Source organism: Stegodyphus dumicola, chromosome 2, assembly GCF_044657685.1.
Source record: "Stegodyphus dumicola isolate Sdum_Otavi_A_Nest chromosome 2, ASM4465768v1".
Classification (NCBI taxonomy): Eukaryota; Metazoa; Arthropoda; class Arachnida; order Araneae; family Eresidae; genus Stegodyphus; species Stegodyphus dumicola.
Window position 1 is genome coordinate 141522543 of NC_140769.1, and position 17677 is coordinate 141540219.

Genomic DNA, 17677 nt, shown 5'->3' on the forward strand with positions numbered 1-17677 from the left:
AAGAACACTTACATCGATGGTGTCACTAAACTCTTAAACGAAGGACCATATAATCCGATCCCTAAAGATCCTTCACCTTCGGACTTATCCAAAATAAAAACTGCGATCAAATCTTCGCAAATCATTTCAAGCAACTTAAAACATTCGCTTATCCCATCTGTTGCGAATTGTGCCAGATTATATGCTCTTCCCAAAATTCATAAAAGTGGTATTCCTTTCCGCCCTATTGTATCAAATTTAGGCACTGCCTCGTATCCATTAGCTAAATATTTAGTTTCTAGATTTTCCACTCTATTAGACAATAACATTTACACCATAAAAAATTCAATAGGGTTTGTAAAAAAGGTTAAAAACATTTCTCCTCGTAATTTACTCATGGTTTCTTTTGATGTAAAATCATTATTCACCATTGTCCCAGTGGAGGGTGCATTAAGATGTCTAGAAACCAGACTTCGCGAATTTCATTTCTCTTGCATCGAAATTGATGAGCTAATTTCTCTCACTCAACTCTGTTTGAAACAAACACATTTTGTTTTCCAAAATAAATATTACAAGCAAACTGAGGGATTAGCCATGGGAAGCCCCCTCAGTCCCATCCTGGCTGATATCTACATGCATTATTATGAATCAAAATTGTTTGAAACTTTAAACTTCCCGGCATGGTTCCGCTACGTAGACGATACTTTTACCCTGTTTGAAGGTAATAAAGATGATTTAAATAGAGTTCTTTCAACAATGAACTCTATTGATCCTGCTATTCAGTTCACTTTTGAACTTGAGACTTGCAATTCTCTTCCGTTTCTCGACATTCTGGTCACACGTAACACATCCAACTTCAATACTACAGTTTACCGTAAACCTTCATCGGTTTGCCTTCCACCACACTTTAAATCATGTCATCCGACTAAACAAAAGTTAGCTTCATTTTATTCCTATGTTTTCCGTGCTCTTCAAGTTTGCTCCTCCAAACTAGCCCTTGATGAAGAACTAAATTATTTAAAAGCAATAGCTATTGACAGGGGCTTTTCACCCAACATTATTAATCAAGCAGTTAAAAAATTCTCATCTCAACACACTAAAAGCCACACTCTTATTTTAGGAGATTATAAAAATTCTGTTGTCATTCCCTTCTTTCCATCAATTAGCTATAAAGTTGCACATATTTTGCAGAAATTTAACTTTCGGGTTGTTTACTCTCCCATCAATAAAATTCCAACTTCTATACTCAAGGACCCCATTCCGGATATGAATTCCTGGGGTATTTATAGGATTCCTTGCCAGTGCGGTTTAATTTACATTGGCCAAACTAAGAGAGCCTTAAAATTTCGCGTCAAAGAACATGAGGCATATGTTAGAAAAAAGGAAACACAGAAGTCTTCTGTTGCTCAACATTGTTGGTCCGAAAATCACACTTTCAATTTTTCTGCTGCCAAAACTATTCAAAAAACATCTTCCATTGGAGAACTGGATTTTCTAGAGGCATTTCACATTCATAAAAATCTTTCTGTTCTAGTTAACGATCCTAATTCCAATCCAAATTTGCCTTCGGCTTTTAAAGAAATTATATTTTAGTTCTGGTTTCGCCAACAGATGGCGCCACTTGCTTATTCTTGTCCAGGCTTTCTTATCTTATCTAAACATTATTTCCTATCTTGTTCATTTGCGGTTTTGCAGCTGAAGATGATGGTTCGGTAAAACCATCGAAACTAGTCCTGTGAAAATTTTGTGAATTAACACTGATTTTTGTTGTTTGACTTCTGAATCAGTATTTATTCGGCGTGTTATTGTGTCTTAATTATAGAAGCCCCAAACAGGCTTACATTTTGCTTTCTTTTTTGCACGTGGTGTGGCCGCCATTTTGTGATTGTAGGAGTTTCGGTGAGTACATTTTTGCAATTTTCAAGTTATGTTTATGTTTTGTACATTTGGATATTGTGCTTTGCTTGTCTGATTTCATGCATTTTGCTTACAAACATTTTGTTTTCTATTCATTTCAGTGAGGGAGTTTTCTGCTATTTTGTGTGTACTTTATTATTGCTCAGTTAATTTAGTTTGATTTTCTGCATTGTTTATCATGCCTTCATCCGTTAATCGTTTCACTAAATTACGCCTGAAACGACAAAAATTCCTGAATCATCTTGACTTTTTACTTAAATGTAAATGTCAAAAATTTATCCCCAATTTTATTCAAATCAAATCTAATCAGAAACCTTCGAGTCGCGTTTCAAGAATTCTGTTAAATTGCAAACTTGCCTTACTTCGGTCCGTGATAAGGGATACACGTCAACAATTGTCCAAAATTGAACATGAACTCTATAAGCTTCATCTGGAACTCGCTAAAACATATCCAAAATTCACTGCCCTTGAACAAAAGTCTTGGTCTAGAACGGAGAATGCAGTTAACCGTCATAAAAACACCCTTGCATTTAAATTCGAAAAACTTCTTTTACAGTCTTCCAGTTCAAGTAGTTCAAAAAATCTTCCCATTGTAAACATCAAGCCAATAGTTAATATTTCTAATGTTAGTCTTTCAGAAGAACAAGAGAGAATTCTAAAATATAATTTTAACTTCTCACAAACCTGTAAACCCTCGATTCCAAAGATTTTGGCTCCTATCGAAAAAGTTTTCAAGTTCAGTAAAGTTTCAGATTCACAGAAAGAAATGATAAGGCATCTTATCGCTCATAATGTGAAATTCAATAATAAACCTTTGAAACCAAATCTAACTGCGAGAGAAAGAGCTACAATGCGCGAGATTCATTCTAACCCGGATATTGTCATTTCAAAGGCCGACAAAGGTGGCCAGATAGTCGTCATGGATAAGAACACTTACATCGATGGTGTCACTAAACTCTTAAACGAAGGACCATATAATCCGATCCCTAAAGATCCTTCACCTTCGGACTTATCCAAAATAAAAACTGCGATCAAATCTTCGCAAATCATTTCAAGCAACTTAAAACATTCGCTTATCCCATCTGTTGCGAATTGTGCCAGATTATATGCTCTTCCCAAAATTCATAAATGTGGTATTCCTTTCCGCCCTATTGTATCAAATTTAGGCACTGCCTCGTATCCATTAGCTAAATATTTAGTTTCTAGATTTTCCACTCTATTAGACAATAACATTTACACCATAAAAAATTCAAAAGGGTTTGTAAAAAAGGTTAAAAACATTTCTCCTCGTAATTTACTCATGGTTTCTTTTGATGTAAAATCATTATTCACCAATGTCCCAGTGGAGGGTGCATTAAGATGTCTAGAAACCAGACTTCGCGAATTTCATTTCTCTTGCATCGAAATTGATGAGCTAATTTCTCTCACTCAACTCTGTTTGAAACAAACACATTTTGTTTTCCAAAATAAATATTACAAGCAAACTGAGGGATTAGCCATGGGAAGCCCCCTCAGTCCCATCCTGGCTGATATCTACATGCATTATTATGAATCAAAATTGTTTGAAACTTTAAACTTCCCGGCATGGTTCCGCTACGTAGACGATACTTTTACCCTGTTTGAAGGTAATAAAGATGATTTAAATAGAGTTCTTTCAACAATGAATTCTATTGATCCTGCTATTCAGTTCACTTTTGAACTTGAGACTTGCAATTCTCTTCCGTTTCTCGACATTCTGGTCACACGTAACACATCCAACTTCAATACTACAGTTTACCGTAAACCTTCATCGGTTTGCCTTCCACCACACTTTAAATCATGTCATCCGACTAAACAAAAGTTAGCTTCATTTTATTCCTATGTTTTCCGTGCTCTTCAAGTTTGCTCCTCCAAACTAGCCCTTGATGAAGAACTAAATTATTTAAAAGCAATAGCTATTGACAGGGGCTTTTCACCCAACATTATTAATCAAGCAGTTAAAAAATTCTCATCTCAACACACTAAAAGCCACACTCTTATTTTAGGAGATTATAAAAATTCTGTTGTCATTCCCTTCTTTCCATCAATTAGCTATAAAGTTGCACATATTTTGCAGAAATTTAACTTTCGGGTTGTTTACTCTCCCATCAATAAAATTCCAACTTCTAAACTCAAGGACCCCATTCCGGATATGAATTCCTGGGGTATTTATAGTATTCCTTGCCAGTGCGGTTTAATTTACATTGGCCAAACTAAGAGAGCCTTAAAATTTCGCGTCAAAGAACATGAGGCATATGTTAGAAAAAAGGAAACACAGAAGTCTTCTGTTGCTCAACATTGTTGGTCCGAAAATCACACTTTCAATTTTTCTGCTGCCAAAACTATTCAAAAAACATCTTCCATTGGAGAACTGGATTTTCTAGAGGCATTTCACATTCATAAAAATCTTTCTGTTCTAGTTAACGATCCTAATTCCAATCCAAATTTGCCTTCGGCTTTTAAAGAAATTATATTTTAGTTCTGGTTTCGCCAACAGATGGCGCCACTTGCTTATTCTTGTCCAGGCTTTCTTATCTTATCTAAACATTATTTCCTATCTTGTTCATTTGCGGTTTTGCAGCTGAAGATGATGGTTCGGTAAAACCATCGAAACTAGTCCTGTGAAAATTTTGTGAATTAACACTGATTTTTGTTGTTTGACTTCTGAATCAGTATTTATTCGGCGTGTTATTGTGTCTTAATTATAGAAGCCCCAAACAGGCTTACATTTTGCTTTCTTTTTTGCACGTGGTGTGGCCGCCATTTTGTGATTGTAGGAGTTTCGGTGAGTACATTTTTGCAATTTTCAAGTTATGTTTATGTTTTGTACATTTGGATATTGTGCTTTGCTTGTCTGATTTCATGCATTTTGCTTACAAACATTTTGTTTTCTATTCATTTCAGTGAGGGAGTTTTCTGCTATTTTGTGTGTACTTTATTATTGCTCAGTTAATTTAGTTTGATTTTCTGCATTGTTTATCATGCCTTCATCCGTTAATCGTTTCACTAAATTACGCCTGAAACGACAAAAATTCCTGAATCATCTTGACTTTTTACTTAAATGTAAATGTCAAAAATTTATCCCCAATTTTATTCAAATCAAATCTAATCAGAAACCTTCGAGTCGCGTTTCAAGAATTCTGTTAAATTGCAAACTTGCCTTACTTCGGTCCGTGATAAGGGATACACGTCAACAATTGTCCAAAATTGAACATGAACTCTATAAGCTTCATCTGGAACTCGCTAAAACATATCCAAAATTCACTGCCCTTGAACAAAAGTCTTGGTCTAGAACGGAGAATGCAGTTAACCGTCATAAAAACACCCTTGCATTTAAATTCGAAAAACTTCTTTTACAGTCTTCCAGTTCAAGTAGTTCAAAAAATCTTCCCATTGTAAACATCAAGCCAATAGTTAATATTTCTAATGTTAGTCTTTCAGAAGAACAAGAGAGAATTCTAAAATATAATTTTAACTTCTCACAAACCTGTAAACCCTCGATTCCAAAGATTTTTGCTCCTATCGAAAAAGTTTTCAAGTTCAGTAAAGTTTCAGATTCACAGAAAGAAATGATAAGGCATCTTATCCCTCATAATGTGAAATTCAATAATAAACCTTTGAAACCAAATCTAACTGCGAGAGAAAGAGCTACAATGCGCGAGATTCATTCTAACCCGGATATTGTCATTTCAAAGGCCGACAAAGGTGGCCAGATAGTGGTCATGGATAAGAACACTTACATCGATGGTGTCACTAAACTCTTAAACGAAGGACCATATAATCCGATCCCTAAAGATCCTTCACCTTCGGACTTATCCAAAATAAAAACTGCGATCAAATCTTCGCAAATCATTTCAAGCAACTTAAAACATTCGCTTATCCCATCTGTTGCGAATTGTGCCAGATTATATGCTCTTCCCAAAATTCATAAATGTGGTATTCCTTTCCGCCCTATTGTATCAAATTTAGGCACTGCCTCGTATCCATTAGCTAAATATTTAGTTTCTAGATTTTCCACTCTATTAGACAATAACATTTACACCATAAAAAATTCAAAAGGGTTTGTAAAAAAGGTTAAAAACATTTCTCCTCGTAATTTACTCATGGTTTCTTTTGATGTAAAATCATTATTCACCAATGTCCCAGTGGAGGGTGCATTAAGATGTCTAGAAACCAGACTTCGCGAATTTCATTTCTCTTGCATCGAAATTGATGAGCTAATTTCTCTCACTCAACTCTGTTTGAAACAAACACATTTTGTTTTCCAAAATAAATATTACAAGCAAACTGAGGGATTAGCCATGGGAAGCCCCCTCAGTCCCATCCTGGCTGATATCTACATGCATTATTATGAATCAAAATTGTTTGAAACTTTAAACTTCCCGGCATGGTTCCGCTACGTAGACGATACTTTTACCCTGTTTGAAGGTAATAAAGATGATTTAAATAGAGTTCTTTCAACAATGAATTCTATTGATCCTGCTATTCAGTTCACTTTTGAACTTGAGACTTGCAATTCTCTTCCGTTTCTCGACATTCTGGTCACACGTAACACATCCAACTTCAATACTACAGTTTACCGTAAACCTTCATCGGTTTGCCTTCCACCACACTTTAAATCATGTCATCCGACTAAACAAAAGTTAGCTTCATTTTATTCCTATGTTTTCCGTGCTCTTCAAGTTTGCTCCTCCAAACTAGCCCTTGATGAAGAACTAAATTATTTAAAAGCAATAGCTATTGACAGGGGCTTTTCACCCAACATTATTAATCAAGCAGTTAAAAAATTCTCATCTCAACACACTAAAAGCCACACTCTTATTTTAGGAGATTATAAAAATTCTGTTGTCATTCCCTTCTTTCCATCAATTAGCTATAAAGTTGCACATATTTTGCAGAAATTTAACTTTCGGGTTGTTTACTCTCCCATCAATAAAATTCCAACTTCTAAACTCAAGGACCCCATTCCGGATATGAATTCCTGGGGTATTTATAGTATTCCTTGCCAGTGCGGTTTAATTTACATTGGCCAAACTAAGAGAGCCTTAAAATTTCGCGTCAAAGAACATGAGGCATATGTTAGAAAAAAGGAAACACAGAAGTCTTCTGTTGCTCAACATTGTTGGTCCGAAAATCACACTTTCAATGTTTCTGCTGCCAAAATTATTCAAAAAACATCTTCCATTGGAGAACTGGATTTTCTAGAGGCATTTCACATTCATAAAAATCTTTCTGTTCTAGTTAACGATCCTAATTCCAATCCAAATTTGCCTTCGGCTTTTAAAGAAATTATATTTTAGTTCTGGTTTCGCCAACAGATGGCGCCACTTGCTTATTCTTGTCCAGGCTTTCTTATCTTATCTAAACATTATTTCCTATCTTGTTCATTTGCGGTTTTGCAGCTGAAGATGATGGTTCGGTAAAACCATCGAAACTAGTCCTGTGAAAATTTTGTGAATTAACGCTGATTTTTGTTGTTTGACTTCTGAATCAGTATTTATTCGGCGTGTTATTGTGTCTTAATCTGAGGACTTATCTTTCTATGGAAAATCGTCCTCCACATTTTCGAGCAATTTTTATTCTGCCTTGAAAAGAAGGTGAGAGACGTATCCCTTGAGTATTCCCTACAATATGCTGCTTGGTGTCCATGCTTCGTAAGGACCATTTCAGTCGGGGTAGTAATGTCGGAGAACCAGGCCTGTGAAACTAGTCCTGTGAAACTTCTATACTCAAGGAACTAGGACCCAAGGAACTCAAGGTCTAGAACGGAGGAGGAAGTCCAACTTCTATACTCAAGGACCCCATTCCGGATATGAATTCCTGGGGTATTTATAGGATTCCTTGCCAGTGCGGTTTAATTTACATTGGCCAAACTAAGAGAGCTTTAAAATTTCGCGTCAAAGAACATGAGGCATATGTTAGAAAAAAGGAAACACAGAAGTCTTCTGTTGCTCAACATTGTTGGTCCGAAAATCACACTTTCAATTTTTCTGCTGCCAAAATTATTCAAAAAACATCTTCCATTGGAGAACTGGATTTTCTAGAGGCATTTCACATTCATAAAAATCTTTCTGTTCTAGTTAACGATCCTAATTCCAATCCAAATTTGCCTTCGGCTTTTAAAGAAATTATATTTTAGTTCTGGTTTCGCCAACAGATGGCGCCACTTGCTTATTCTTGTCCAGGCTTTCTTATCTTATCTAAACATTATTTCCTATCTTGTTCATTTGCGGTTTTGCAGCTGAAGATGATGGTTCGGTAAAACCATCGAAACTAGTCCTGTGAAAATTTTGTGAATTAACGCTGATTTTTGTTGTTTGACTTCTGAATCAGTATTTATTCGGCGTGTTATTGTGTCTTAATCTGAGGACTTATCTTTCTATGGAAAATCGTCCTCCACATTTTCGAGCAATTTTTATTCTGCCCTGAAAAGAAGGTGAGAGACGTATCCCTTGAGTATTCCCTACAATATGCTGCTTGGTGTCCATGCTTCGTAAGGACCATTTCAGTCGGGGTAGTAATGTCGGAGAACCAGGCCCAATCCGGAAGCCTGAAAAATTTTCAATAAGGAAATCGTGCATTTAGGCTGAAGTCTCGCCCTGCTGTACCCACGGTCGATCCATAACTACCTTCGTTTGCAGCCAGCGTATTGACCCCGTTCGCAATAATGTGAAATATTTGAACGTCCATTCAAATATTCGTGAAAAATTTGGTCCGAGAATGAAAGCAGTGTTTCCAATTCTGAAATATATATTACCACAACAAGACGTACACCGACATTTTTCTCTGTGATGCTTACTGCTACGGGTATGGTGACATCCACAAAGCCATGTGCTCGTATAATTCGATTCATTATAAACAGTTAAAATGTGTTGACATATAATTTTATCTACCGACTTAACTGCTTCTATATATGCTTCTTCTTTTATTTATGTAGTTATCTGTGTATTTAATATATAATTTTATTTGGCGTTTTGTAACTTCTTTTCTCAGTTTTTTTTTGGGGGGGGATCAGATCCCTATCTTAATTTTAACATTATTTCCTTCTTTATTTTCATGAAATATTTCAGATGTATGTATTTTTGATGGTAATGCCCTATTCAGAAGAAAACTTGCTGTATTTAATGTGGAATATCGTATTTCTGTATAGTTAATTTAGAATATATATAATTCATTATTACTACTAAAGTAATAGTTTCGTTAGTTTACATAATTAGTATTTCGGAAAAAGCAAGCAAAAATGTGTAATGAGAATGAGTGGCTGAAATAGTTGTCGCAGTTTTGGTTAAGTTTTCTGTTTTGTCAAACATTTGTTGTAATGACTCTAATCGCAAACTCCTTATTAAATTGTATAAATTTCTTTCAATATTTGGAAAACATGTGTAGCTCTTTTCTGGATTAAAATATTATCCGGCCTGTGACTGGTTAATTCGTTGAGCTACGCAAAAGTATAAATAAGGTCGTAGTTAACTGAATTCAGTTAACTACTGCAATTTAACGAGGATTTTTCGTGACATCTGTACGTAAGGGCAGAATAAAAGACTCTTCTCCCCCAAACAAATTACAAAACTGATTTAAAATGAATTCTGAAGAGAATTTTTCGTGGCTTCTGTGCATACGTACGTATCTCGCATAACTCAAAAAACGAGTAGCCTCAGAACGTTGAAATTTTGTACATACGACTGTTATAACATGCAGATGTGCACTTCGTATTTTTGTTGCAATCGGGCACACCAAAAGTACATAAATATATGCATATATATTTATCCACTCTGTTATCCGGCTCAGTGGTCTCAGATTCTTTATTCTTATATATTTGTAAATGGTTAACGTTGGGCTTTAAAAATGTTTGAATTATGTTGTTCTTATCTTCCGGTTAAGGTTTTTTTTATGCATTTAGTAAATCTGCATGACATATTTGTAGAGTTATCAACAATTTAAAAGTTGTTTAAGTGCGGCTAAGCCTAATTATTTTTGCCATGTTTACATTTTGCCATGTTCGCAGAATAGCGGATTTGTTGCAAATCTAGAGAAACTATGCTTCGCAACAACAAAGTTAACGCCTTCATTTATTATTGCGAATTAAATCATGCTTAATCCTTTCTGGAATGTTTTGAGGAAATAAGTGTTTAGGATTTACTTCGTAATTTTTAACATAGATGTTTTGAGTTTTTATATATTTTTGCCTTGTCGCAAAGTGAGAACTGAATTAATTGAATGAGAAATACTGATTTGTATGAAAAACGTTTTCTTTTTTTTTTTCGTTTTGTTTGTTTAATTTATTTTAAACATCGTTTAAGATTTATTATAGTATTTTAGTAGAACATGTGGCAGCGATTAGATGATTCTTCAGATGATATAAAATTTGTGCATTATGAGTTAAGAAAATGTCTGAATTCGCCGGTGCGGCGTTCCACAACGATCCGAGTGTTGGACGTGGCTCCTTATGCTGGACGTGGCGAAGGCCTTCGACCGCGGCTGGCATGAGGAGCTCATTTACAAATTAATTCAACTTGGGCTGAATCTCATTACTTCCTTTCTTAAGCAGCGCACATTCGTTTTTGCTTATGGAATCTCAAGACAGTCTGTAAGTCATCTCAAGACAAGGGCACATAAAATCTGGCTTGTCCCAAGGAAGTATCGTCGGTCCTCTTCTCCACCTGTATTGTATCTGTGATTTTCCTCAGGTCTTGTAAACTCCTCATTATTAGCCTGTTACGCCAATGATACGGCTATCGCTATCAAGTCTTTTAACGCTAAACATACCATCTTTGAACTTCATAATTTTGCAAGCTCTATTAAAAAATGCTGTAAGACCTGACGGGTTAAAATGAACGCCAGTAAATCTCAGTTACTTATTCTCTCCAAGACAATTAAGAGAAACAATAATTAGACAAACCTAATTTTGTCGGTGAAATTGTTCCCATTGTTACTAAAGACAAATACCTGGGAATCATCCTCAATCAAAATCTTACTTGCCTTGATCACATTAATAGTATTCTCAGCAACGCTATTGATATTATAAATAGTTTCTCCCGGTGAACGGCAGATTTTTCTAATTTAAGTCTCAAAACTAAGAAGGATATTTACACTACTTGTATTATTAAACCAATTTCCTGCTATGCAGCTCCAGAATAGAATACAACCATTGACCGACAAATTTGCCAATTGCAAATCATACAAAATAAATCCCTACAATTATTACAGATGCACATTATCTCATTAGAAATGCTGTCCTCCACAAGGACCTCAAAATTGAAGAACTTAAAAAACCTATCTACGAAGAACAAATGATTGTTTTTACAACAAAGCTTTTCACTAGTGACTATGTAAACTACTCACAAATTTTCAACTACGAAATCCTGTATGAAGACAGGCTTATTAATTCTCTGGCGGCTCACCTTTTCACTGACAGTGATCACAATTTGACTACTTAAATTTTGCTTCGTGGACTGAATTTTGTATATATAGTATATAGCAAACATATTTTGACATTGTTTCTGTATTATTTGTGTTTTAATTTTAACTTGCATTATTAATTGTAACATCAGCCGTGCTGCAATAATTTGATTCTTCTTGTCTTCTTCAACATTCCAATCAGATCCTAGCTTATTCATCTGTCAGACCGCTTCTGTGATTTTAGGATTCAAGACCCCCCTTCCTTCTTCTCGTTGCCTCCGTTTCTCCCAAGAGAGATTACCATGAAAGGAAGCACTTATCGTCATGCGATTTTTAGGCTTCATTCTCACTGAGCCGGCAAAATAACGTTTTGGTGTAATAGTTCCGGGGATATTTTTATAAGTTAAAATATAAACGAAATGTAACGCTGTTAAGTGAACCTAGCGCCCAAATGTCGCTATGGTAAACAAATATAGTAAATTTTAAAAAGTTGTAGGGTTTATATTTATTTTAACTAACATTTATTTTAAGTTTAAACTATCTTTCCTGTCAAGCCTTACTTTCCCCAGGAACTGCCAATGCCAGAGTATGTAAATTTTTAGTAGAACGCGCAAGGATTCAAATTATCAGCGGAAGTATTCTGAGTTAAATAGAAAGGAAACGAGTTCGAAGTGTGCTTTCGTGCTTAACGAGTGTGGAGGTGGCTAGCTAGAAATTCAATAACCACGCGTTTCGGCCTGTGTGTTTGCCTCGGCAAATTGTTAATCTTTCAAGGTGGTATTCAGAGTTTTCTGAATTATCAGCGGTATTTTAGAACGCGGTGAGGTTAGTTACGTTTAGAGAGCCTCGTAGTTAGTCACTCGTTATTATCTTTTTAGTTTCTTATTTTTATTTTACCGCCGGGTCGGCGTAGTTTGTGAGCGCCAAGAGCACGCAGTTGTAATTTCTAAAGTTGAATAAAAAGGGACTTAAACCCTTCTCAAGACTGTCTAATTTTCCAGTTTTCTGCAGTCACCACTTTGTTGCGTGCAGGTTGGAAGCGCGCAACTTTACAAAGTGCATTTATTCTATTGTGGTTTATGCGCTATCGACGAAGTAGATTTAAATCAATCCAAAACGTTTAAATGAAATGCAAAAAAAAATGCGTATTATTTAATATTCCGTACAAGGAAGTCATGTCGTGTACACATCAGATTTTTTTGTGCAGTTCTTTTGTATTTAGTTTTTAGGTTATCTTACGTTATTTCCTTGCGTTACCTAGTTCCCTGTTTGTATCTTCTCTTATGTATTTAAATAAATGTCTCTCCATATACGGGAAAGGTTTAATTGATTTTCCAACATTTGAAATACCTATCAATATGTATATGAAATTCAGAGTTATCTTAACGTAATTTGCCCATAGCGGATCGACGAAAGTTAATATTCGATAAAATACTCTTTTTGCAAATGGTCGGTTACCTATTGGCCAGGAGCAGACAACCCCACTAGCCATTTGGGCATCTCAAAACCAAAAACTTTTTCCAAGTTTCACAGCAAAAGATGACTGCTACTACACCCTCTAAAACCAGGCAGAGCACTTTTGAAAACATCCATCTCGTCTTCGGTATTTAAACCTTGAAACAACAAGCATAACGTATCAGCATTAAACTAAACGATGCTATATAAAATTAAAATAAATGATGCACCGAACTAATTAAGAATACACTTTTTAAAAAACATTCTAAAATTTTCTAGTAATAAATACTTTGGCTCAATCAAAGTATTTTTATTTGGACAAAACACTCATACAGATGGAAAGCATCAGATAATGTAAATGCTTTTGGTTCCTCCTGTATAGTGTAAGCGCTATTTGATTGACCTATAATTTTAATTTTGATGACTGCTTATCATTTGATTTGGCTTTTAAAACAAGACCTTGCTGGTAAAATTTTAACAGCTTTATATTCCTTTAATTTGATAAATAAGAACACTTTCCGTAGTGTTATGAAATTAAAAATTTTTAAAACTGTTTTCTTAGCAGTTTCTCATCTCTGCATCACTTTGTTAGTTTAGAGAAAAATACGTTTGTCTAGACGAAACTATTTGAAGAACTCCATTCCTGATTTATTATACTAAGGCACCAGAATTTGATTTATTTTCCACCTGCAAAAATATGCGTTTAAATACAAATACTGGTTTAAAAATATTGAAGTATTTTATGAGTTCTTGATAAAAGTCTGATTATTTCGCGGAATACTCTCTTCAACATAAGATCAGCAATACGCTAATTTGGCGTTCGCGATAGTTTTAATGATGCCCAAGAGCAAGATAACCACAGCAAGTGTAATTGCCTCGATATTTCCTTTTGTTAAGAAAATGAAAGGAATGTAACTCATCTCCCTCCAGGAATTCTAAGTATGGTAAGCTTGGTATAAGAAAAAAACCTGGATTATCAAAGAAACCGATGGGGAAAAGAAACAGTCTTGGAATTAAGAAATGCATTGAAGTGATTAAGCAATCTGGAATTTCTTCTCAATCTCCAGCTATTCCATTATGATTCTAATTCTAAATCATTAGTAATGTACACAATATTTTATTTTCTTCCTCGTGTTAAATGACGTTACAGAGAAGTCGTAATTGAAGTTTTATTTTTGTTAACACGATGAAATCTCTGAATTTACTGACAAAAAAGAAAATTTGGTGTTGCATGCTTTTATATTTATTTCAGTATTTGTTTTATCGATATTAAGTAAGCTGTTCTTAAGAAGTTCCATAATGAACGTTTGCAAAACTTAGGAGGTTCGAAATAAAAATATAGCATTTAACTCACTTTTGCTTATTCCAAATAATCGCGTAAATTTCTCGACTATCAGAACAATGTTTCTTCAGTCATTAATTATGCAACAAAAAAAGCAACTAAAGGTTTAATTTGATTTCATTCTGAAGTAATGAACTAATTTAACTTAACACAGTTTTCTTTCGTTTCTCAAAGAAATTATCCATAACAACGAATTAAGTTATTTATATTTCAAAAATTTGAACTAATCTCCTAGTTCCTAGATAGGTTATTTGCATGACTATTGCTTATTGATTAACTGGTAAAGGTGATAACTGGTAAAGTGGGGATAACTGCTTAACTGGTGAACTAACTGGTAAAGGTGATGGTCACGCCGGCCTACAATAGAGGCGTTTCGCTGCGGTTCCAGATCTTGTGCACTTCCGGTATGCTTTTCGAGGACAAGGTGCCAGATAAAGTATCGTAACTCCGGTTTAAATGAACGTAGGTACAAAATTCAAACAGTTTTGGAAACATAAGAAACAAAAATGTCATCGACCGTAAGAAAACAAAAGGAGATTTGTAACCAAAATTTCGGTTTCTAAGGTATACAGCCCCTTCCCCTTTAAGACGCTGAAGAGCAATCTAAAATTTTCAAATTACTATCCCTTCTCTCGTAATTGTAACTAACAGTTATATCACATCAATGTTTTATTTATAAGACTGTGCAGTTGAACATCATGTTCAGCGAAATGTATTGAAAGAACTCAAACGATATAATTATTCATTTTCCAGTTAGAGTTATAGAGCTATCTTTTCTCTATTAAATTTCACATCATTTACATAAATACTATTAAGTACTTGATCAATATAAATATGAAAAATGTTATTACGCGCACTAATGGTATAAACCCATCGGCTGAGATTGAAAGAAAATTCTCTGATCTCCAATTCCTGTATTTTCATTTCATTTAATTGACTTCCATTTTTTTCTGAAAATAACCGCAAATTTCCAGTTTTAAAAAAATCGTCTAGAAGATCGTATGTGTTTTGTTACTCATAATTACGCTCATGCAAGTGTAAAGATTCTCCTGAGATGAATTCCAAAATATCTTATGACATATATTGTTATCTATAATATTCCAGTTACTGGTATACACAAATTTTATTTGGTGTGATGATTACTGAAGTAGGTGCTAAATTTCCTCTTCTTAATGTAAATTTATTTCAGATTTCAAGATTTAGATTTCTTGTTTCCACTATGAAACATAATTTGCCTCTGAAGTTACATTTATAACTTGAACGTTATAAAAGTAATTTTGATTTGCAAAATGGGCATATTCTCGGATTAAACCATTTGAATGTTTATCTTCACATTTCGGTTACCATTTTTCCTATTTAATCTCTATTACTTATTATTTAATATACTTTCTGCAGTATTTAGACACCATTAATAAACAACTATGAATCAAATTCTCAGTTTTAATCACTGTACTTCTGTTTAGTCCCCATTAATCATTATTTATTTTATTTTACCCACTTAGTCTAGGTTTCGTGGTTTAGGTAGAGAATAAATGCTCAGTGTGCAAGAATTTTTCTAAAATAGCATCAGAATTAATTGTGGAAACGGAATTGAATTTAATCTTGTTCTTAACTGAATAGAATAGGAAATCAAATAATAAAAACTAACTTTGAGTAACTAATGTAAAATTTTCTTTTAAGACAATTACACAAATATTTACAGAGATAGTAGCAATTTAAGCATAAAGAACCTAAATATCAACAGTGCGGTAGTCAGGATTTGAACAGCGGAATATTTATTAGCAGCTAACAGCATTAGAGCAAACTCGAAGAAATGCGAAATTTCCTGATATTCACCCCGATATAAAGGTTGATTGAGCATAGGCATTTGACTTAGTAAATCAAATCCAGGTAGCGATACATTTAAGGCCACTATATTTCATTCGGCTGGCTCTGGAAGACGACTTGCTATTTAGGTCATAGAAACGGGGAATATCCACATTGACACTACATGGATTCGAATCACGGATCTCTCATTTATTATGTACCCACGATTTTACACCACGAAAGCAGAATACGATATAAGCGATAACAATTTTGTATTTGCTATTTCCCCGACTTTTATCAAAATATAAACTTGCCGCCCAGAAGAGAGAGTGGTTAATGACACTGACTGCCCTGGGTTCAGATCCTGGGGAAGACATGGATATTTGTAAATATAAAATATTTTTGCGGCATGGGTCACTCAAAATACATGGCTAGCCGAAAGTTCTTTTGAGTGGCTTTGATTTAAGGCAAGGCTTCTAAAACGTTTTCCAGTCGCGACTTCTTTTTTTATCACTGAGTTTTTTTCGCGACCCCCAGGACCACATAATATTTACAAAACATTTGTGGAACCCCATAAGTATTGCTCAAATCCGATACACGCGGGAATGAAATTGTCAATTTTTTCACTTGTACTGTAATATACTATTGCAGTTTTAGGTCATTAACTTTAATTTCTATTTTTAAGACGTAGAACAATGTGAAAATTTTAAGTAAGTAACAGACAAAATGACAATGTCACTTGCAAAGCAAGGAAAATGAATGTTTATATTATAAAAAGAATGCGTCGAAACGTTTTGGTTTTTTCCTTGTGTGTCTTGTCTTATATTTATCTATTTTCAGATACGTTGTGTAAAAATATTTGGTAATTGTAAAATTATTATAATAAGTTAGAGAAATATCGAAGTTGCTAAAATTTTTGACGACCTCTTTATGCAGGTCCCGCGGCCCACAGTTTAGAAGCCCTGATTTAGGTCATGAGGCGTGGGGACCCTCTTACGCTTTAAAGATCTGTTCCTCAAAACTGGGATGGAACTGGGCAAAGTGGTACTATCTCCTATATTGTACCCAAAGCGCTTGCCAACGGCACACGCAATCTTATACTCCTTGCCAGGATAACATTTGTGCACTTGTTCTTGTTCAGAAAAATAAGATTAGCAACATCAACAACATAAAAACACTGATATCTACGAAATTGTGTACATGATTTGTTACTTTGTCAAATTCTCGTATTTTACTTCTTTGTTGTGCTGTAGAAATATATGAAATTGATGCGCTTAACTTCTCTCTTTTCAGATCACCTACCTGCACTTTCCTAGTCAGCCTAGCAGTTGCGGATCTCTTGCTTCTGCTGCTATACGTGCCGCTGGAAACGTTAGGATACTTTGTGATTACTTGGGATGCTGGTGGTGCTGTTTGTAAACTCAGCACGTACGTAGAAATGCTGTCTGGCATGGCATCAGTATTGAATCTTACAGCCGTCAGTATTGAAAGGTACAAAATATCTGTCATACTTTGCGAAATATAAAGGCAGTATTTTATCAAGTATCAAACCTGTTTATAATACCATATTTAAATTTTAGTGGCATGCGCAGCTATTTTTATATCACTTACACTATCATTCGAAAACAGTTCGTCTTCCTTTCTGTATCTTACACAGGTAAGAGTTTTAACCAAACAGCGGCACTGTTTAAAACAGGGTAAAGTTCAGTAAAGGAGATGCGTATATGATCGCATGGGAAGTTGTAGTGATCAAAATTGTAC

The 17677-nt window shown here is 34.8% G+C and overlaps 1 protein-coding gene across 1 annotated transcript in view; it reads left to right on the top strand.

The window, feature by feature from the left end:
• LOC118198069 (galanin receptor type 1-like) overlaps positions 1-17677 on the top strand; it is a 677895-nt gene that overhangs the window by 497638 nt on the left and 162580 nt on the right. Inside the window, exon 4 of the mRNA XM_085811151.1 lies at positions 17210-17407. Coding sequence (XP_085667277.1) covers positions 17210-17407 — 198 coding nt within the window. The remainder of the gene's footprint in view (positions 1-17209; positions 17408-17677) is intronic.